The sequence below is a fragment of the Trachypithecus francoisi genome, unplaced genomic scaffold (assembly GCF_009764315.1).
Source record: "Trachypithecus francoisi isolate TF-2019V2 unplaced genomic scaffold, Tfra_2.0 Lachesis_group21, whole genome shotgun sequence".
Lineage (NCBI taxonomy): Eukaryota > Metazoa > Chordata > Mammalia > Primates > Cercopithecidae > Trachypithecus > Trachypithecus francoisi.
Genome location: NW_022681467.1, coordinates 32,010,200 through 32,032,858, shown reverse-complemented (window position 1 = coordinate 32,032,858; position 22,659 = coordinate 32,010,200). Strand labels below are relative to the sequence as shown.

Genomic DNA, 22,659 nt, shown 5'->3' with positions numbered 1-22,659 from the left:
GCTTGCCCTGTCCACTGCCCTAGCACTGCTGTGAGTTTCCTAAGACAGGTGGGAAAGGGCTTAGCAGGTGAGGAACTGTCATTACAATTGCCTGAGGAGCCTACACATCTCCTGAGCAAAGGGCCCACGGAGCTGTTACCCATTCCCAGGCCCTCCGGGGACTCTGCACGCCAGAGGCTGAGGATTTCTGGCCTGGGGCAGAAATGAGGGGCCTCATCCTCTCCAAGGATTGATTTCGGGAAGGTTCATTGCCCTGCCCAGCACTCACAACCATCCAGCCCCTCCACACCATGCTGTAGTAGCACCATTCTAACAGTTTAGTGCAGAGACCACTAGCCTCTCTGCCTTGTCAATCACCCCTCTAACTCTCTATCACCGCCTTCATGCCAACACATCATGCTCAGCTTCCAGGCCTCTGTGCTGCCTGAACACCCTCTTCTTCCTCACTGATTCTGCCTCCTCCTTTAATCTCAGTTCCAGCATCACTCCTGCCAAAAAGCCTTCCCTGACAGTCTTTCCAGGCCCCTGCCCTGGCTCCCTCACTGAACAAAATCCCACATTCAGGCACACCACAGGCCCTTGCCCACCACATTGTTTTTACAAACCTCTTTACTCTTCTGCTTCCCCCTTTAGACCCTGAGCCTCCTGAAGGCAGGGTTGCATCCCTGTGACCTCCATTCCTGGCCCAAAAGAGGTACCCAGGTGAATGTCTGCTGACACTTAGGAGGCAGAACCCCACCCTCTGATTTCACCCGAAAAAATGACACACGCTGGCAGAGCCCTCATCCTAGAAGACTTTGAAGACTCTAAGTAGAGAAGAGTAAGAAACAACTTAGCAAGCAGATGACAGCGATGCTGGAACAAGTCTTGACTATATGTTCCCCCTCATGCCCACACAGCCCTCCCCATTCAATTTTCCTCTCAACTACCTCTGAAAGCACAACATGGTAACATCTGGGAAGATCTCTTTGAAAGAACACCTACCAATCAGAAGGTCACCAACCACCCCATCCTGTCCATAGAACTCTGCCCCAACAATGGCATGGGGTCAGCCACACTGAGGAGTGGCTGAATATTAGTGGCTAATAATCATAGTTGCCAGATGTTTTTCACCTGCTCAGGAATTGGTGGTTATTGCAGTAGCCCAGTCACCATCTGAGGTCCTAACCTCTGCATCTTATATCTGATCCCCTCAAGGAGATGTTTTCATCATCACCCCTGTGCTACTAAGGAAAAAGGAGGCTCAGAGAGGTTGAAGGATTTGCTCGGGATCACACAGTGAGTCATGTTCTATCTGCTGAGTGCAAACCCTACAGGTTTCAACCTCCAGAATGGAACCTTCACAGAATCCAGTCTCAGAGTAGTAAATTAATACAAGCTTGCTTCGGCAAGACTGACACATACATTCCTACAAAGCTTAGAAGCTGCTGTAGAAAGACAAGTTTGTCCTCCCGCTCTGGTTGGTGGAATCTGACTATGGTACACTCTCACAAAACACCCTGAAGCCAAGCCAGCATCCCAAGAAACATCTGGAGAAAACAGACTTTACCTTGATAACACCTACCCCCTGGGAGCTGCTCTGCCCCAATGTTTTTGCAAACATACTTCCGAAGGCTTCAAACTGTCCTGCCAGACTCCTTTCTGCTCTCACAAAGAGACCTGTGACATCACTTGCCCTTGGTAGTCCTTCCCCCTCCCAGGACTCCACCCATCTGTAAAAGCGGGGGACTGCACTAGACTGGGGAGGGCACAGGTTCCACTGGGCATGCTACTTCCGGTTGATTGGTTTTGCCTGTGTTGAGAAGGTTCCTCATGCTGTATCCGGGGGTCAATGGGAGTGCTATGGTTGATGCTGTCTGCCATGGGTCCAGTATGAGGGGTAATTGCCAAGTGCAAGATATTTGCTGTCCCTGGACAAGATGATCACCATGGAAGTCATTTAGGACTCTAGTCCTATGACACAGTATTGTCCTTATCCCCTACCCAAACCTTTACCCTCTATCCTCCCTCACAGGCCGATCAACACCGGAGCTTCTTGAGAAATGTTTCAAATCCAGTAAGATGGAAAAGCAAACATCTATTTCAAGTCTACTGTCCTTCGAAAGACTGACCAACAAGAAATCTTAAATAGCTGTAACTTGTGGAGGGTAGCTGGGTTTCAGCTCAGTTTTATCAGTGAAGTGCTATATGACCTTGGGCAAGTCACTGTATCTCTGGGTCTCCACTACTTCTACAAATTGGGATCAGGAGTCCTATTTTCCTTGCATTTAACTGTGTCCAAACACTGTGCTAGGATTCTCAAGACTGCAAAGGGAAGTCCATCATCTGTCTCACTGACTCTGAGTCATAAATATGTTGGAAAGTATTGTCCCATTTCCCAGAAGAGGAAGCTGAGGCTGAGGCAGGTGGAGGGACTTGGCCTAAATCCTAGAGCAAACAGCTAATGAAGGAATGATGCCTGGGTCCTGTGATCAGATCCACAGCCTTCCTCATCCCATTATCCTGCCTCGATAGGAGGCAGTGACCAGGCCACCAGGGGCTTTGTAACCAAGGCTACCTCTGCAGAGGAGGCTCTCCCAGATGATCAGTCCCTTAGCAATTCTGCCAGGATAAGGCCATACATAAGCTTAAACGTGCATTGTGCATTAACTTGGAGAATTACCCGGGCACAGTGGCTCATGCCTGTAATCCCAGCACTTTGGGAGGCCGAGGCAGGTGGATCACTTGAGGTCAGGAGTTCAAGACCAGCCTGGCTAACATGGTGAAACCCCTCTCTACTGAAAATACAAAAATTAGCCTGGTGTGGTGGCAGGTGCTTGTAATTCCAGCTACCTGGGAGGCTTGAATCCGGGAGGCGGAGGTTGCAAGGAGCTGAAATCGCGCCACTGTACTCCAAGCTGGGGGACAGAGACTCTGTCTCAAAAAAAAAAAAAACAAAAAGAAAAAAGAAAAAAAAACTTGGAGAATTAATCACTACCGTAAGAGTTAATTATTCAGAGCATTCCCCTCAGCTGCCCTTCAAATACATCTCCTTAAAATGGGCTAGTGAGGGCCGGGCGTGGTGGCTCATGCCTGTAATCCCAACACTTTGGGAGGCTGAGGCGGGTGGATCACCTGAGGTCAGGAGTTTGAGACCAGCCTGGCCAACATGGTGAAACCCCGTCTCTACTAAAAATACAAAAATCGGCTGGGCGCGGTGGCTCAAGCCTGTAATCCCAGCACTTTGGGAGGCCGAGACAGGCGGATCACGAGGTCAGGAGATCGAAACCATCCTGGCTAACACGGTGAAACCCTGTCTCTACTAAAAAAGACAAAAAACTAGCCGGGCGAGGTGGCGGGCGCCTGTAGTCCCAGCTCCTCGGGAGGCTGAGGCAGGAGAATGGCGTGAACCCGGGAGGCGGAGCTTGCAGTGAGCTGAGATCTGGCCACTGCACTCCAGCCTGGGCGACAGAGCGAGACTCCATCTCAAAAAATAAAAAAATAAAAATACAAAAATTAATCGGGTGTGGTGGCGGGTGCCTGTAATCCCAGCTACTTGGGAGGCTGAGGCACGAGAATTGCTTGAACCCAGGAGGCGAAGGTTGCAGTGAGCCAAGATTGCACCACTGCACTCTAGCCTGGGCGACAGAGTGAGACTCTGTCTCAAAACAAGACAAAAAAAAAGGTTAAGATGGTCATTAACACAGTGTTAAAAATGGACGAGTGAGTGGCCCACTGAAGAATGAGCCCCAGCAGTTATCAAACTGCTTTGATTTTAGCCGGGCAAGGTGGTGCATGCCATTCCAAACCTAAAAGTCACAAATAAAATATTTAAAACTAAGCATTTTTAAAATTTTCTGATTTAACTGTATTTGTGAGCAAGGGCTGATTAATAATCTGCGTACAATCTATTTACTGAAATTCAGCAAATGTAAATAAAAGAAAAATAATTCAAATAGAAAATAAAGATCAGAGGTGTACAAAGGCAGTAATGGATGTGTATCATAGAATCTTGGATAGGAATTGGGTAAGAGATTGTATGGAGAGCCAGACGCAGTGGCTCACGCCTGTAATCCCAGCACTTTAGGAGGCCGAGGCGGGCAGATCACGAGGTCAGGAGTTCGAGACCAGCCTAGCCAACAGGGTGAAACCCCGTCTCTACTAAAAATACAAAAATTAGCCAGGCATGGTAGCAGGCACCGTAATCCCAGCTACTCAGGAGGCTGAGGCAGGGGAATCACTTGAACCCGGCAGGCAAGGTTGCAGTGAGCCAAGATCATGCCACTACATTCCAGCCTGGGCAACAGAGCAGGACTCCATCTCAAACGCTCAAAAAAAAGAAAGAAAGAAAAGGGAAGAAACATATTCACTTGCAGTACATTCATTATCACACCTCTTTTTTTTTTTTTGAGGCGAAGTCTTGCTCTGTCGCCCAGGCTGGAGTGCAGTGGCCGGATCTCAGCTCACTGCAAGCTCCGTCTCCCGGGTTCCCGCCATTCTCCTGCCTCAGCCTCCCAAGTAGCTGGGACTACAGGCGCCCGCCACCTCGCCCGGCTAGTTTTTTGTATATTTAGTAGAGACGGGGTTTCACTGTGTTCGCCAGGATGGTCTCGATCTCCTGACCTTGTGATCCGCCCGTCTCGGCCTCCCAAAGTGCTGGGATTACAGGCTTGAGCCACCGCGCCCAGCCTATCACACCTCTTTAGGTTCACCAAGATCCCCAGGGTCCTGCCTGACCTTGAGACTGCTCCAGATGTAACCCCTACCTCTCCTGTTCCCTCAAGATACCCCCACCTTAGGGTAGTGACACGTCCCAGTCAGCCCCTGACTGCCTCCTTCCCATCCCCTAGTCACCTTCCCTGAGATGCCTTCCCCAATCTCTCAGCACCTATTTGTTTCTTTTAGGGCTCTCATCACAAACAGATGAGATAGTATCTTGATTATTTGTTACCTGCTTGGGTGGGGACTCCAAGCTGGAGGGAAGTCAGTCTTGTTCCCTAGTCTCTCCCTGGCTCCTGGCACAGCACTTGGCACTCAAGTAAATGAATGCCTGATTGTTTGGAAAGAGAAGTGGAGGTGGGGTGGGAAGGAGGGAGGAGCCCAATCCCTGCCCTCCACCCCCCACCATTCCCACACACTGCTGCATGTGCCTCTCTTAAAGAAACTGCTGGGAAAGCAGCAACGGTGGCAGCCCTACCTTTATTGGGTGATATCAGACAAGGCCCCTCTTCCCCACCCGACCTTGGTCTGCACTCCACAGGCAGGCAGACAACTCCTATTACTGCACCCCTGTGCAGGGCAACAGCCACATCAGGAAGCGTGGGAAAGCAAGAAAGTTTCAGGAGAGGCTAGAACTATCAAACCTATTCTCCGCAGTCAGTAACAGGTCCTCATTACAGTCCCCAGTAGGAAACTGCCCAGATGGAGTGATGATCCTGCAGACAAAACTCTAGCTCCACATACCTGGCAGATTCTGACAGCCCTGGGTAGATTCTCCAGCCTGATCTTGGGTGTCCCGAACCCTAGACAGCCTGCCCTTCTTCCCCTTCCCTCACTCAGGGCATTCGCCTCTCCCCTACCCAGGCCACTCTCCCCAGTGAGAGCCCTGCACTTGACAAACAGCCATCAACTAACTGACTCCACTCCAAGCAGCCCACCCAATCCATCTACATCTTTCCAGGCATGGGACATGGACAGTTTTTGCCTATTTCAAGTCTTCTCTTTCCCCCTGGATATCAGTAACAGCAGCAGCTATTACTTTTTAAATGCTTCCTCTGTACTAGGCACTGTGCTTAGTGCTGTGCACACATTTCTCTTGTCCTCATGCTGGACTACAATCAGGTATTATTAGCATCTCTATTTTGCAGGTGAAGAAATAAGCCCAGAGAGGTTAAGTACCTTGTCCAAGGTCTCATGGCTCTAACTAGCAGCCCAAGAACTGAATCCCAGCAGCCCAACTCCACAGAGATGCTCTTAACTATGGGTACATATGACCTTTGGGATGTGGATTTCCTGATCACCTACTGTATGCTCAGTGGGTGCCCTTAGAGACTGGACTCCAGCTCTGTACTTAGGGACCCTGTGACTGTGCAAAGGAGACGAGAGGTACATAAAAATCATATTTGCTGGCCAGGCATGGTAGCTCACACCTGTAATCCTAGCACTTTGGGAGGCCAAGGCAGGCAGATTGCTTGGGCCCAGAAGTTTGAGACCAGCCTGGGTGGCATAGTGGGATATCTCTATTTCAAAAAAATCATATTTGGTCTAGCGACAAAATTGATACCACATTTGCATTGATAAGTCTGAGAATTTCCTTAGTAAAAGCACAGGAAATAGGAACTTGAGACCCCAGATAATCAGGTAACAGTTAATATCTGAAATACACAGGCCAACCAAAATGGGTGTTACGATACTCTCTCACCAGCTTCCAGGAACCAAATTCAACTTAATAGCAGAGACAGAAGGAGCTCCCTCCTGCTGATAAACAAAGGAGGAATCTGCAGGCCAGAGAAGGGAAGGGTCTTGCCTGAGGCCACCCATCAACTCAGTGACATAAAGAGGTGAGAAGCCAGCAGTTCCAGCTCCCCCATCCTTGGGCTTTCAGGTCATCTTGGTCCCAAAAAGAAACTATAGGAGGTAAGTGCCCACAGTGACCAAAAGTTTAAGAGTTTTCATGGTAAAGACAGGGCGCTGGCTCTTACCTTCAGGGAGAGTGAAATGCTCTTGTGAAAGCTGGGTTTGGGAAGCCAGGGCTTCTTTCCCAAGCTGACAGAGGCCCAGCTCCAGCTGAGCTCCAGCTCAGCTCTGCCCCGGAAGGACGGAGTTTAAAAGGCCTACCTGGAACCCGGCTGGGACCACACCTACATGGGGCTGACTTCCCCAGGGAACCCGTCCTACTGGCTGTCTCCCAGACAGCAGTGGGCCAGGCCAGGACGCCACTGTCTGTCTGTAGCCTGGTGCCTCTCCCTGCGGGGCCCCACCCAGTCCCTGCCCCAGTCAGGCTCCCAGAGCAAGGGTGGGAGTGGGTAGGGAAAAGGCCTTCTCCCCTCCTCATGAGGCCACCAGGGCCTGGGTCCCTCAGAACCTCCCCTCAGCCTGGACTGGGTCTGAAGCGGCTGCTTCCTGCTTTGCCGTTTTTCTTTCACTTTGGTTTTTAACCCCTAAGTGAAACTTTACGACTGAAACGATTTGGGAAAGATGTTGAGAGTTAAGGACTAGGAGAGTCAAATGCCTGGCTTCTAATCTGAGCAGAAGTGAGCTGAGACCTGTCAAGTTCAGTGGGAGACTTGGGAGGAGACCCTCAACTTCTCCAGGCTGCAGTTTTCCCGCTGATAAAACAAGAGGGAGGAACTGAGCTAGTAATTTTTTTTTTTTTTTTTTTTTTTTTGAGACAGGGTCTTGCTTTGTCACCCAGGCTGGAGTGCAGTGGCACAAACAGCTCACTGCAGCCTTGACCTCCTGGGCTCAAGCAATCCTTTCGCCTCAGCCCCACAAGTAGCTAAGAGTACAGGTGTGCACCACCACACCCAGCTACTTTTTGTATTTTTTATAGAGATGGGGTTTCACTATGTTGCCCAGGCTGGTCTTGAACTCCTGAGTTCAAGTGATCCACCCGTCTTGGCTTCCCAAAGTGCAGGGATAACAGGCATGAGCCACCACGCCTGGCCCCTAGGCTAGTGATTTTAAATGTCACTTTAAACTAGAAAAAAAATGATAGAACTTTCCCTTCTTCATCCCTGCTGCCACTGGAGCTAAAATAGGAGCTGCAAAGATGATCCGCTGGGGGGGGCTTTTTTGGGCCATCCTGTTGGCTTGGGGGAGGAGGCAAAAGCCTGCTGGCAGTGTAAACATGCTCCTGGTCTCCCTGACCACCTCTCTTGGATCTACCGAGTTCCTTTAGTCTGCACAGGTCCTAGAGGTCCCAGCAACCTAGGGCAGAGCAAATTCAGGAAGCCCCTAAGTATGATCTTTTTTTTTTTTCCCTCTCATCTTATATGTTCTTTCAACAAAAGCCTGAGTGTGATCTTGACCCTATCTCAGCACAGCAAGAGGAGACACCTACCACTAGCTGTCCTAAAATTTCTAGCCAGAGGGCTGACCTGGCCATCTGCTAGGACTGACAATGGCTCACCTGGGAGCTAGTCTAGACTTCAGAATCTCTGCTGACCCTGGCATCCCCACTCTGTCTAAGACCACTGTAATACATTTCACGACATCTTCCCACTGGCTGGTTTACCAGATAGCCCAGGAACATGAGAAAGGCAGGAATGAGTCTCCCAACCATTCAGAAGAGGAAAACAGGTTCAGTGAAGGGCGGGGTATAGCTGTCAAGCCAGCACTGGGATTCAGGAGGATTTTATTTATTTTTTTTTTGGAGACAGAGTCTTGCTCTGTCACCCAGCCTGGAGTGCAGTGGCACAATCTCAGCTCATTGAAACCTCCGCCTCCTGGGTTCAAGTGATTCTCCTGCCTCAGCCTCCTGAGTATCTGGGACTGCAGACACCTACCACCATGCCCAGCTGATTTTTGTATTTTTAGTAGAGACGGGGTTTCACCATATTGGCCAGGCTGGTCTCAAACTCCTGACCTTGTGATCTGCCTGCCTTGGCCTCCCAAAGTGCTGGGATTACAGGCGTGAGCCACCATGACTGGTAAGGTCAGAAAATATTTGAATGAGCTCACTGGCGCCACCGTTGCCAAGCAGGTACAGCACAAGAGGAGCTCATGGAAGAAACAAATTTGAATCTGGGGGTGAAGGCGGGGTGCCTTTTAAAATATACACATTTTCAGAATGAAAAAGAAGGCAATTAAAAAATATATGACAAAATTTTAAGTGCACAGACTCTTGGAAAGAGCAATTCCGTGTGCAGGAATGGCTCCAACAGCTACACATGCACTCGTGCCTGGAGACACATAGGAAAGGGTGTTTACTGCAGCACTGTTTACAGCAGCAAGACTGAGAACAAGCTAAACATCCTTGAGTAGAGGACAAACAACTGGTGGTCTACGGGTCAATGGAAAGCCACATGCTCAGGAGCAAAGGTGGCCACGAACCTGTATATGCTCGCCAAGAATAACCTGCAACAGAGACTTACATGAAAAATGCAAGGTATAGAAAAGCAGAGAGAGAATATGCTACTGATAAGTAATAAAAAGGGATGTTACTGACAATAGCTGCACGTGGATGCTGAGTATTTCTATAAGGAAACCTCAAGACCGGTCACAGTGATCAGGTGTCTGGGTAGGACAGGGACTAATTTTTCATTGTTTTTTTTTTTTTTTAACCAAGTTTGAATTTTTTTTTAACCAACATACAAGTATTGCTTTTTCAGTAAAATTATAACTTTTACACACACAAGAAACCCTCCAGCAAAATGTATCCAGAGATGACTCTTCCTAGATCTCAGGCATCAGACTCCCTGGGTTGGGAGGGGAGGCAGGACCCAGGCACCCAGATTCTGAAATGTCTCCTCAAGGGCTGCTGGTCTAGCCTTGTAGAACAGGCAGTCAGCCTCTGAAAGTAGACTGAGACAGACTGGACACTGTGGGGCTCTGGGGCGTGGAGGAGAGTGTCAGGGAAGACTGAGGGAAAACTTGACTTTAAGGCATACGAAAGATTTGAAGAAGGCTTTGAATGTTGAACAGGTACAGCTGGGATGAGAGTTCCTATCAGGAAGGACTGGGGAAATTAAGTGAAACTGATAAGGGAAGGGAAGGGGAAGGAATGTCTTTCAATATGGGATCCTGGCAAGTCCCTTCCCTCCGAGGTTTGGTTCCTACTCATGGGAAAGGAAGGGGCTGGACCAGAGTCCTTTCCAGACCTGCTATCCTAGGACCTTACTTTATTTCATCTCATTTAATATTAAAGGTGGTGGGGTGGGTCCCCAGCTCAGCACATGGCCACAGAGCTCCACACCTGTGCAGAGTGTAATTAAATATTTGGAGGCTCCAGAACATTCACACCAGGATCTTAGGTAAAGCAGCCCTTGGGCGACATCCCCCCAGGGAGAAGGAGCAGATGGCCTTCTGCTGAGAGGCCCTTCTTCACCCTGTTAATAATTAAGCCATTACTGAAGACCTCTTTTGTTACTTTTTTTTTTTGAGACAGAGTCTTGCTCTGTTGCCCAGGCTGGAGTGCAATGGCGTGATCTCGACTCATTGCAACCGCCACCTCCCGGGTTCAAGCGATTCTCCCTCCTCAGCCTCCCAAGTAGCTGGGATTACAGGCATGTACCACCACGCTTGGCTAATTTTTGTATTTTTAGTAGAGATGGGGTTTTGCCATGTTGGCCAGGCCGCTCTCAAACTCCTGACCTCAGGTGATCCACCCACCTCAGCCTCTCAAAGTGCTGGGATTACAGGCATGAGCCACCATGCCTGGCCTCTTTTGTTACTTTGGAAGTTCGGTTTGCAGAGACTTATGCCTTGGCTTGCTTTACATCATGATGCTCCAGGCTGAGGGCTTACAGGCTGCAACAGTCTAGACCTAAGCCACAGGCCCAAACTACAGGGACCTGAAGTGGAGAGGGCCCAGGATGCAGGTTGGGAGCCTGGTGGTGGATCCTGGCTAGATCTCAGTGCTGCTGCTGCTGCAGACTCTGGGAGGTCAGAAACTAAGTCTCTAAGGCAGCTCTGACTGTCAGTGTTTCCCCAGGGCCAGCTCACTGCCGGGCACAGAGCAGCACTTAATAAATATTTATTGAATAAGTAGCTCAGCTACAGTGACCTTGGTCAAGCCTCTTTCTACCAGTGAACCTCAGTTTCCTCTTCTGAAAAACAAGGATGACAAGAATAGTAATACTTCCCAAAGCTGGATAAAGATCTACGGAGACAATGTATATAAAAGTACTCTGCAAATCAAAACAGGCTAAACAAATATTAAAGATCCAGAACCAACGTGCTGAAAACAAAACAAAAAGAATGAATATACGCGAGAATGAGCAAATTTACGAGAAAGCACCTGACTCTAGATGGTCATCAAATGAATTACTACAATGGAAAGGGATGGCATACGTCACTCTAGTCCACTGTTCCAAAGTCCAAATAGCATTTCTCAGGCCATCTCTGTTCCAAAGGAGCACAAAAATCTCTCCTCAAAACCTTTGTCCAGATTTTGGTATGAAGAACATGGTTACAGTTACAACTGTAACCTGCATACAGCTGGGCTCAGAGTATCTGCCAAAGCAAACTGGCATATAGATGCTGGGGTCTGCTGGAGGCAAGGGAGCAGCGGGGTGAGGGGCGCCTGGAGGCTGTGCCTGCCATGTGGTTGCTCTGCCTCACGACCAAGTTTGTCTTCAGAGGAGTATGGGCTGCACACAGAGGAGAATGACTGGCTGGGAGACCCCGGCCAAGCCATCAATCTCCTGGCTGTACACTGGGACCAACCATTGCTGCCTCCCATGGTAGCCACTCTGTAAGCACTAGTCCCCTTCCCTTTCCCTCTGTCCACTGGAGATTCCTGGCTGCAGCCTGAGAAGTGGGTCCTAGGCTCCGTCACTTGGCTCTCCTGTGCAAGGCACCTTGGAGACAAGTCCCTTCCTGCCTTTGTGGGTGACTGATTACTGTGGCTGGGCCCCTCTCTGGCGGGGGTTAGCTGAGAATTCCAACAGGCTCAGTGGTGGACATGCCTAATATTGCGCTGGACATACACACGGCACAACTCCAGAAGCTTCTCACAGTCCAGTATGTAAAACTGCTGGTGTGAGGGTCCCTAGTTCCTCTGACTCTTCCACCTTGAAGGAATTCTAAACTGGCACCCTGACCTTCAGGATCCTTAGAAAGCAGGATTTGTGGGCTTTTAGGATAAATGTGCTTACTCCTAATTAAAGGACAAGAAGGCTCAGCTCCCTTGGACCCTAAAAGCAGGAGTTCCCTTTCCAAGAAGCAGAGCTGAGCTGTGGGAAGAGCCACGGTTTGGAGACAATCGGCCTTGGGTCTGAGCTACCTTTTCCTTATCTGCAAAACAGGGATGGTAAGTCCACTGCCTCTGGCTTATTGTACAAATTTCATGAGCCCCCGTGTGGAGCCCCTGGCGCAGAGCCAGGCAAACAGCAGGTGCGCAAGAAATGTGCTCAGACTGCTACGTCCTGCCTCAAACCAGCAACACCCAACATTTTCCCTTCTGGCCCATCAGGGTGATAGCCAGGCTTTCCTAAGGGAACACAAGCATTCTCTGCTACCCCAACTGGCTCTTCCTACTCCCACGGGCCCCACCCAAACCTCACCCTCTTGTGTCATCTGGACTCCTCCAAAGCCTCCTCCCTGTTGTCATTTTTATTCATTCCAATTTATCCAGCCTGATTCATCTTCTGGAAAAAGTCCTCCAGTTGTGCTACCTCTGCTCTAAAACCTTCCATAGCTCCCCGGTGCCTCTGTTTTTCAGCTGTTTAACACTGCCTACAACCTTCTGGCTTCGCCCAGATTTTCCAGCCAGAGCTCTGATGCCTCAGCAAAACTAGCACACTCGCTGTTTCCCTAAATGCAAACTTATCCAGCTATGCCCTCTGCCACCTCCACCTCCCTGGAATGTCAGCACCACCCTCTGCCTCTGCAAATCCAGCCTCCCTCAAAGGGCTCTTGTTTCCTCTGGCTCATGCTTACTTCTTCTTTCTCAGACAATGCTTTTCCTCAGCAGACACTTAATTACAGACTGTCACACAGTCTCTCATAATTGCAGGCTTGTCTTCTTGTCAGACCATAAGTTCCTCAGGGCAGAGAGGCCTTGTCTGTCTATGAATCCCCATCCTCTCAGAGCCTGGCCCAAGGCTAGGAAAGCAGGGCCCAGAGAAGGAGGAGTTATCCAAGCCTCATTCAGCTCCAGGATGAGTTCGCTTTGACCACTAGGGACCACTTCTCTTGCTCCTGTCCTGTGAGGAAACTGTTCACTGGCCAAACCAGACCTCGGGGCTCCAGTTCTCCACCTGGGGATCTAGGCCAGTGATGTACAGAGACGAGGGAGCCCGGGGCAGGGAGGCAGAGCTGTGGCTCTAGTCTTGCTCTGGGATCCTAGGCATCCCTCCCCGTCCCTGGGCCTGCTTCCGTGCTGTGGAACAACAGCCATGTTTTAGCTCTAGAATGTGGCTTGTATTTCTCTTTAAGGTAGCCTTGGTTTCTAAGAATGGGTGGGTCTGTCTATTAACACAGCTGATTCCAGCACAGGTTGAGGGAGGAAAGGCAGCAGCCACAGTTAGGTCTGGGAAATCTGGGAACCTGAGAGAGATTTACACCACACACTTCATCAACCTCATTACATTCCTGTAAGGACTAGATTTCATCCCTGCTCAGGTGTTCAATTTGTTCAATTCCACAGCCCACACCCTGGCCCAGTCTGACTTGACAGTGCCTGCTGCCAGGACCAAGTAGGGGAAGGGTGATTTACTTCTGAAAACCACCAACCCCCACACAAAACAAAGCTGATGATGGTAATGACTGCCATTTATTGAGGGGCTTTTACTACATGAGTTCTCATTTCCATCCCAATCTGACAGGGAAAACTGAGGCACAGAAAGCTGACTAATCCAAGGTCACACAGCAACAAGCCAGGCTGTCATACAAACTCAGGATCCTCTCAGTTCAGCTTTTCCCAGGTCATAGCTGACAGGCTCTCAGCACCAGCATCCTCTAGAGGGCTGGTTTAAAAACCTAGGGGCGTTTGATTCCTGCCCCCAGATCTGCCAAATGATTGTGTCTAGGGATGGAGCTTTATAAAGACAAGAAATCTGAATTTTATGTATGAGAAAACTGAGGCACAGAAAAGTGATGTGATCTGCCAAGGTCATACCTTAAGCATACATACTCAGGAGTCCTGGTGGGACTCCAGAGTCAGCAAGGAGAGACTTCCTGGGGAAGGTGGCATTTGACAGTGTGGGCCTCTAGGGGAAGAGAGGGCACTATAGGAGAAGACGACAGCATTAATAAAGGCTGAAGGAGGAAAGGACAGGCAACAACTTCTCAAAGTGGCTAGGGGAAGGAAGAAATACACACGGAACCACAACTGCAGCTTCCCCCAAGAGCCCATCTGAGCTTCTGGGAAGAAAGCCTGTGTGGCGTTTACAACCCGCAAGTCTCCAACAGTGGTCCTCTGGGTGTGTCTGGTAGCTGCTCAGGATGAGAAAGCCAGGGGAGGTGGTGACTCAGTCCCCACCCAGCCTCCAGATAGCCTCCTTTTAAATTCAAGATGAGCTCAGAGACTGGGGAAATGTCAAGAAAACCCGCCTCCCAGAACAGATGGGAACAGACCCAGGGAAGGCGGCCTGAGGGGGTACGCTAACAGGCAGAAGCCATAAATCTGTGGGCTGTAGAGAAGAGGCCGGGGCTCCAAGCCTGCCTGACACTGCTGTGGCTGTGGGCCCCTGAGCAGGTCCTTGTCTCTCTCTGGGCCCCCTATTTTTCATTCACCTGTGAAACAGGGAGAACTCCACTGGCTTCTGACTTCCAGGCCTGTTGGTGGCGAACAATGGTCGGGAAAGGGCCTGGCTGATTACACAATGCCTCACACAGCCTGGGAGAGATGAGAAGATCACTCCTATTACCATTAGAATAGTCACAGGTGCTTTCCTAGTTGCCTGAACCCCAACCACAGGGTGTGGGGGGAGGGAGAGACTGGGCTTCTGTCTAGTTCCTACAAAGAGAAAAGTCACCCAGATGTTTTTGGGAAGGGAAAGTTCACATTTATTAAGTGCCTACTGTGCACCAGATTTAAAAAAATACATAACCTCATTTAATCCTCATCATAATCCTGTGGTATAAATCTTGAGTCCAGATAAGAAAACTGAAGCTCAAAGAAATAATTTGCCCAAGATTACAAATGCAGTGAATGATGGAGACTGATTAAAATCAGGCGTTTGTGGTTCTGAAACCCAGAGTTTCTACTCTCTGGAATAGTTTTTTTTTTTTTTTTTTTTTGAGACGGAGTTTTGCTTTTGTCACCCATGCTGGAGTGCAATGGACCGATCTCAGCTCACTGCAACCTTCGCTTCCCAGGTTCAAATGATTCTCCTGCATCAGCCTCCCAAGTAGCTGGGATTACAGGTGTGTGCCACCACGCCCGGCTAATTTTTGTATTTTTAGTAGAGGCGGGGTTTCACCATGTTGGTCAGGCTGATGTCGAACTCCTGACCTCCAGTGATCCGCCTGCCTCAGCCTCCCAAAGTGTTGGGATTACAGGCGTGAGTCACTGCGCCTGGTCGACAGGATCTCATTTTGTTACCCAGGTTGGAGTGCAGTGGCACGATCTCAGCTCACTGCAGTCTCAACCTCCTGACCTTCTGGATTCAAGCTATCCTCCTGCCTCAGCCTCCTCCAAGTAGCTGGGTTTACAAGTGCATGCCACCACACCCAGCTAATTTTTGTATTTTTTGGAGCAACAGGGTTTTGCCCTGTTGCCCAAGCTGGTCTCGAACTCCTGAGGTCAAGTGACCCACCTGCCTTGGCCTCCCAAAGTGCTGGGATTACAGGAGTGAGCTGCTGCTCTCACAATTCTTGAGGGATTCCATGATTTCAGAATCAGTCTTAGGATAAGGAATGTTATTACCATTTTATGGATTAGGAAGCTGAAGCCCAAAGGAAAGTGACATCCCTAAAAGTGGGTGAGATGTGGGGACTGGGATCCTGCACCCCTCACTTCCAGGCCAGGGACCAAGCCCTTCTTCTTTCCCACTCCAAGTAGCTGAAGTAAAGCACCAAGCACAGGGCACACAGTAAAAAGGTCAAAGGATGTTAGAGATTGTCATTATACACCAGGGGCAGGTGATAACAGCATGACAGTGACTTCTTCAGAGGCAGTGCCATGGAACAGGACCCAGAAGTCCTGGCTCAACCCTCTGTGGGTCCTTGGTCCTTTTGGCCTCATCTCTTCATCTGTAAGACAAGGCGCTTGAACAGCTGATCTCATTCCCTGCACCAAAGTTCTAGAACATCCTAAGCTCCTTGACAGAAAACCCCAGCTCTCTGCAGAGCCTCTCTCAGCTGAGGCCTTTGTTCCCCTCCTCTGCAGGGGAAGCAGGAAAAGCAGCCAAGGCTCACAACTACAAAGTGACTTTATTCCAAGTGCCACTGTCCAAGCAGGGCCCACCCTTAAACAACAATGGGATGGAACATGGAAAATCCAACTGTCCCACCCACCTATCTTTACAAAGGGACTAACAAAGAGCAAGCAGGATTGGGGCCTGAATTAAGAAACAGCCGTCTCCCTGTTCTATTGGAAGGGCAGGTGCATTCCCGAATAACTAGGAGGCAGTGGGGAGGAGGTTAAAGAGCCTTGGACTGTAGTATCCTAGGCCTGGATCCCTGTCCCAGCTCTGGCAGGAGCGAGCCAGCTGTTTACCCTTGGGCAAGCTCCTCTCCCTCGATGGGGCTGTTTAAAGACAAGCTGACAGTTCACAAAGCATGTCTACAGATGTTTCATTTGATCGTCATGACAACCCTGTGAGGCCAGACCAATCATCCACTTTTTACAGATGGGGAAACTGACACTTCGAGAGGACAAGGGTCTCACTCAGATTACACAACTTGAACCTGGCAGAACCAAGGCCCCAGAGGTTAGACTGCCAAAGCCAATCCTCAGGGTGGTCAGATTAAGAAGTCCTCTCCCTGCTCATCCTGAATCGAGTCTCAGCAAGATCCAGGCAGCACAGACCTTTGTTCACTTGCCCACTCTGGTGTTCTGCAAAGTTCTGGCCATGAACCCCACAACCCAGCTGCCTAGGAGGCTGACCATCCCCCCAAAGCCCCCCTGCGAAATTTCATTACACAAGCTGGCAAGAACGCAGCCCCCACACCCAGCCGGGGCTAAATAAACGTCCAAATGATATCACATCCTGCTGACTCCAAAATAGCCCGGCCTGCCCACAAGCGATCACAAAGTGCCAGGCCATGCGGGGCCAAGTGGGCAGGGATGCCCAGCCCGTGGTGCCCTCCACACACTCAAGCAACTAAAGCAGAAGCCTCAGAGCAGGAAGGCCCCCCACTCCCTCCTCCGCCAGACAGCCTGGCCCCTCCCTCCTTCCCCCCACCCTTTGTGTGAGGCCCCAGAGCCCCCTTGCCCCAGCGCCAGCCCTTGCCCCAGCCAACCCCATGGAGCCTCGGCCGCGGCCAGCCTGCGGGCCAACTCCGGCCCGACCCGGACACCCCACCACTCACATTGCTTCAAGAGCTCCAGACACAAAGCCATGAGGGCCGGATGGGGGTCAGAGACCCAGAGACCCGGCAAAGATAGAAAAAGGGAGAGGGAGACAGGGAGCAGAGAGAAGGGGAGACAGGGGGCTGGGGCAGAAAAAGCAAGGGGGGGACCAAGGGCCCCAGGCAAAGAAGCAGGCTCAAAGGGGGACCTTCAGCGCAAGAGACACAGAGTGGCGAGACCACCGAAACAGATGTGGCGGCACAGAGGGGCAGGGAGAGCAAAGCAGGGAACCCCGATCCCAAGAAGTGGGGGTGCTCGGAGACCTGAGAGAGAACAAGGAGAGACAGCGATAGGCGACAAACCAGGGGAAAGCAGAGACGGGCTCCTGAAGTCAGGGAGCTGAGGACATATGGGGGGCCCCAAGGAGAAAGACCCCAACGGACTTAGGAGCTCCCAGTGGATATGCGGAACACCCAGAAGAGGGAAAGCCCAGGGGGAATGGGGGCTCAGAGGAGGCGAGACCCCAGCGATGTGGGGTGCAGGAGAACCCCCAAAGGATGTGCAAGAAGCTCACGGGGAGCCCTTGGGGAGAGTGGAAGGTGTTCTCAAGGGGAGCCCCAAAAGATCTGGGGGCGCTCTGAGGGGGAGTCCCGAAGAATGGGGTCGCCTAGAAAGGGCGGCTCTGAGGGCTGAAGAGCGCTCTGAGAAGGGGACCGGAGATGGGGAGCGAGGGAGGGGCTGCGGGGGAGCGCGAGGGCAGAGACAAAGAGACAGCGAGCCGGGGAGAGACAAAGCGGGCGGAGCGGGGACACGGGCCGGAGGACTAGCGGCTGGACAGAAGGACGGAAGCGCGGACGGACGGACGAACGGACAGACGGGCAGGAGGGCGGGGGCGGGGCAGGGCCGGGACGGGCCGGGCGGGGGCGGCGCCCGTCTCCTCGCGGGGCCGCGGCTGCTCCGGGCGGCGCTGGGCGGGCCCCGGGCGTCCGGGCTGAGGAGGCGGCGGCGACGACGTGGACCGGACAGACGGACGGAGTGACGGACGGACTGGCGGCAGCTGCGGCCAGCGGCGGGCACTCACCCTCCTCCCTCACGCAGCCCGGCCCGAGGCTCCGGTTTTGTACGCCCGAGGGGCGGAGCCTCCGGGTTAAAGCCCCGCGCCTGCCCCGCCCCGCCCCGCCCCCCGCGTCAGCCGCGCGCGCGTCGCCAGGGACTCCCGGGCCGGGCGGGGGCGCGCCAGCCCCCTTGGCACGTGGCCCGGCGCGCGCAGCCGGGCTGGTGCGCAGGCGCGCGGGCCGCCGCGTCCGGCCCACGCCCAGGCCGGCCGGCCCAGGAAAGGAGCGCGCGCCCACGTCGGCACGCGCATGCCGGAGGATGGGGGACTCCGCCTCTCGAACCGCCTCGCCAAACCGGTTCCAGCTGGAACGCGACGCATGCTCTGTGCGGGAGGTGGACCGAGGCGGGAGTTCCCACCAGTTCACCCCGGCGACACCTCGCTGTAAGGGGGGAAACTGAGGCTCCGAGGAAGCTGCCCGAGGTGGCCCTCTCATCCCTGCATAGTCAGATTGGCCCTCCGATCCTGGCTGCTCTGCGTCCTAGGTGTTTCTAGCTGTCCTCGCCACTGCATCCTTCCTTTGCTTTGCTAACCCAGAGTGCTAGAGATTGGGTTCCAATCCCGGCTCCGCCTCTGGAGGCCTGTGTGATTTTGAGCAACATCCGCATTCAACCTCCCTGAGCCTTCCATTCCTCCTGCGTCAAATAAAACAAGCACACCTACGATCTTATGGGGGGCAAAGTGACCACCAGCTCGAGCCCGGTTGGCAGTAGGTGGTGTCTTCACGCCTCCTTGCCTTCCCGGTTGCTGGCTTCTAGCCCGTGAGTCCCCTCTCCTCAGTGAATCCAGGTCCTGTCACTGCCTTGTGGGCCTCATCTCTCCAGGCAGCACCTATGGTAAGTCTGCTAGACGCAGACCCAACTCTTGTTCAAGACCTGCCTTGCTGGGTGACCTAGGCAAGTCCTTTCCTTTCTCGCATCTATTTTCCAAAAAATGGAGAAAAGAATTTTTTTTTTTTTTGAGATGGAGTCTCGCTCTGTCGCCCAGGCTGGAGTGCAGTGGCCGGATCTCAGCTCACTGCAAGCTCTGCCTCCTGGGTTCACGCCATTCTCCTGCCTCAGCCTCCCACGTAGCTGGGACTACAGGCGCCCGCCACCTCGCCCGGCTAGTTTTTTGTATTTTTTAGTAGAGACGGGGTTTCACCGTGTTAGCCAGGATGGACTCGATCTCCTGACCTCGTGATCTGCCCTTCTCGGCCTCCCAAAGTGCTGGGATTACAGGCTTGAGCCACCGCGCCCGGCCGAGAAAAGAATTTTTGACATATCAAAATATTTTGAGGACAGGCGAAGATGATAATATTTCCAATACCACTGTCATGGTTTTTGCATTAAGGTGTAAAAATAATAAATGGAACTGAGGGTTAGCCAACCATTTTGAATCCAGGCACTGTGCTAAGCACTTTGAAGGTCATAGTTTACTTCATCCTCAGTAACTTATGCTACGCCTGTACTATTCACTTTAAGTTGGTTATTTTTATTTTTTATAGCGACAATAAAAGCCTATTGCTCAGGCTGGTCTTGAACTCCTTGGCTCAAGCGATCCTCCCACCTCGGCCTCCCAAAGTGTTGAGATTACAGGCGTGAGCCAAGGTTGATTTACTTAGGAAAAAAATAAGGTACATTTGTTATGGGCCTGGACGACCCAAGGCAGCACATACAGCACAGGATGAAATATCATTATTCCACCTCCATCTCCACCCTCCCAAATTCAATAACACACTCCCTGTGTGACTTTGAACAAGTCCCTTTCCCTCTCTGGGATTCACCAGCCCTATCTGTTCCCTGGAGAGAAACTGGACCAAGGCAAGATTTTTCAAACTGTGGACCATGATTAACACCCTGAATAGAGATCACTGGGGGCACCAATTGAAAAGCAGATTCTGGGCCGAGTGTGGTGGCTCACGCCTGTGATCCCAGCACTTTGGGAGGCCGAGGCGGGTGGATCATGAGGTCAGGAGTTCGAGACCAGCCTGGCCAACATGGTGTAAACCCCATCTCTACTAAAAATACAAAAATCAGCCAGGCATGGTGGTGCGTGCCTGTAGTCCCAACTATTCGGGAGGCTGAGGCAGGAGAATAGCTTGAACCTGGGAGGCAGAGGTTGCAGTGAGTTGAGATCACACCACTGCACTCCAGCCTGGGTGACAGAGCAAGACTCTGTTCAAAAAAGAAAAAGAAAAAAGAAAAAAAGAAAAGAAAAGCAGACTCAGGCCAGGCATGGTGGCTCACACCTGTAATCCCAACACTTCAAGAGGCTGAGATGGGAGGATCACTTGAGCCCAGGAGTTTAAGACCAGCCTGGGCTGGGCGCTGTGGCTCACACCTGTAATCCCAGCACTTTGGGAGGCCAAGGCGGGCGGATCACCTGAGTTTGGGAGTTCAAGACCAGCCTCACCAATATGGAGAAACCCTGTCTACTAAAAATACAAAATTAGCTGGGCGTGGAGGCACATGTCTGTAATCTCAGCTACTTGAGAGGCTGAGGCAGGAGAATCGTTTGAACCTGGGAGGTAGAGGTTGTGGTGAGCTGAGATTGTGCCACTGCACTCCAGCCTGGGCAACAAGAGCGAAACTTCATCTAAAAAAAAATAAATTATTACAAAAAGACCAGCCTGGGCAACATAGGGAGACCCTGTCTCTACAAAAATTTAAAAATTGGGGCCAGGCGCGGTGGCTCACACCTGTAATCCCAGCACTTTGGGAGGCCGAGACGGGCGGATCACGAGGTCAGGAGATTGAGACCATCCTGGCTAACACGATGAAACCCCGTCTCTACTAAAAATACAAAAAATTAGCCGGGTGTGGTGGTGGGCGCCTGTAGTCCCAGCTACACGGGAGGCTGAGGCAGGAGAATGGTGTGAACCGGGGAGGCGGAGCCACTGCACTCCAGCCTGGGCAACAGAGTGAGACTCTGTCTCAAAAAAAAAAAAAAAATTAGCTGGGTGTGGTGGCATGTGCCTGTGGTTCCTCAGCTTCTCAGGGAGCTGAGGTGGGAGGATTGCTTAGGCCTAGGAGGTCAAAGCTGCAGTGAGCTGTGATCGTGCCATGGCACTCCAATTTGGGTGACAGAGTGAGACACTGTCTCAAAAACAGGGATGGGGAAGAGTGAGGATCCATATACTCAGCACACAGTAGGCACTCGATTAATCAGGCATGTCCTAGTCCCAGGCTTGGTGGACCCCAGACAGGAAGCCTGCCTTCGGCCCAGCATCCTCTGTGGAGAGGTGCCTGTTCCAGCAGTAGGGAATTTTGGTTCCTCATTACTCACTCTAGGAAGGCCTCCTGGGTCCTCCCATTATTCTCTGACCCTATGGCCCCTGTCCTGACCTCACTGTCACTTATCTAGACCACTGCATCAACCTGTGAGTGGCCTCTCAGCCTCTAATCCATCCTGCCCATGTTGCTAGAGGACTTCCCCTGCAACTCCTGCAACATACCTTCATCACCCATGCTTGTACCTCTTTACCAGGACTGGGTGGCTCCCACGCACAAGGACAATGGAGAACTCAGGGCTTTGAAGTCAGGCACACCCAGGTGGGAAACAGCTCCCTGACCTACACGCTGGGTGACTTTGACCTTGATAGATAATCACCTTCTCCAGGCTGATGTTTGTGAAGTATCTGTAAATGTGTGTGCGTGTGTGTGTGCACATGTATGTTGGGATAAGTGGGATAGATCAGGAATTGCAGATGTATGTAACTCTTCTGGCTACAGCAGACATCGCGAATTGATGGTGGCACCTTTCTTTGCTTAACCAAATCTCAGAACTGAGCTCCAGGGATCAGAGATGACACGTGGTTCAAGTCCATTTGCAATCTCTGGACATGATGGTCTTTGAGTTTCCTCTTAGCCCTGACACTGTGGGGACTAGATGGGTTGGGCTGACAAGAGCCTGCGGTGGAGTAAGGGGACGGGTAGGCCCAGGGTAGGGTTGGAGGACAGGGTTGACTGGAGGGTTGACTGTGTACTGCAATTTTATCAATCTCTCCTCCTGTATATGGAGTGTGGGGGCGTGGTTAGAGGTAGGAGGGGAGTCAGTCAGAGAAGAAGCTGGGGGATGGAAGATGGGACAAAGCAGGGCAGGCATAGTAGCTGGTGACTGGATTGTCACAGATGGGAGGTACCCGTGGGTCCCCAAACCAAGGCCTCACAACACAGATAGAGACTTTGAGGCCCAGGGAAGCCAGGGAAGGGCAGGAGCCCACTCAGAGTGACACAGATCTCAGGGTCCCTGAGCAAGGAGCAAGGGTGGTTCCCAGGCCTGGAGCCCATCCCAGCTCAGCCTAGAGCCACAGGCACTGTCAGGGAGTGAGCCCAAGTGTGTGCCTGTGTGCTTGCACACACTCATGTGCAGAGAATGCAGCTGGCAGGAATGGGGGTATACCCCGCAGCCCACCACCGTGCCTGCCCAGGCCCCTGGCTGCCATCACAGCCTCCCTGTGATT

At 51.7% G+C, this 22,659-nt stretch overlaps 1 protein-coding gene across 10 annotated transcripts in view; it reads right to left on the bottom strand.

Moving 5' to 3' along the window:
- Positions 1-22,659, bottom strand: part of DLGAP4 (DLG associated protein 4) — a 171,977-nt gene that overhangs the window by 56,713 nt on the left and 92,605 nt on the right. The window contains exons 1-2 of one of the 10 annotated variants that reach the window (XM_033186316.1): positions 18,183-18,220; positions 14,380-14,482 (exon numbers count right to left, since the gene is read on the bottom strand). The exons of 2 other annotated variants lie outside the window; for them this stretch is intronic. Coding sequence is in view for 2 of the 8 variants with exons in the window: in XM_033186312.1 (XP_033042203.1) it covers positions 6,817-7,033 (217 nt within the window). In the remaining 6 variants the exon portion in view is untranslated. 7 more of the 10 variants (XM_033186317.1, XM_033186313.1, XM_033186312.1 and 4 more) reach the window with 7 other exon arrangements.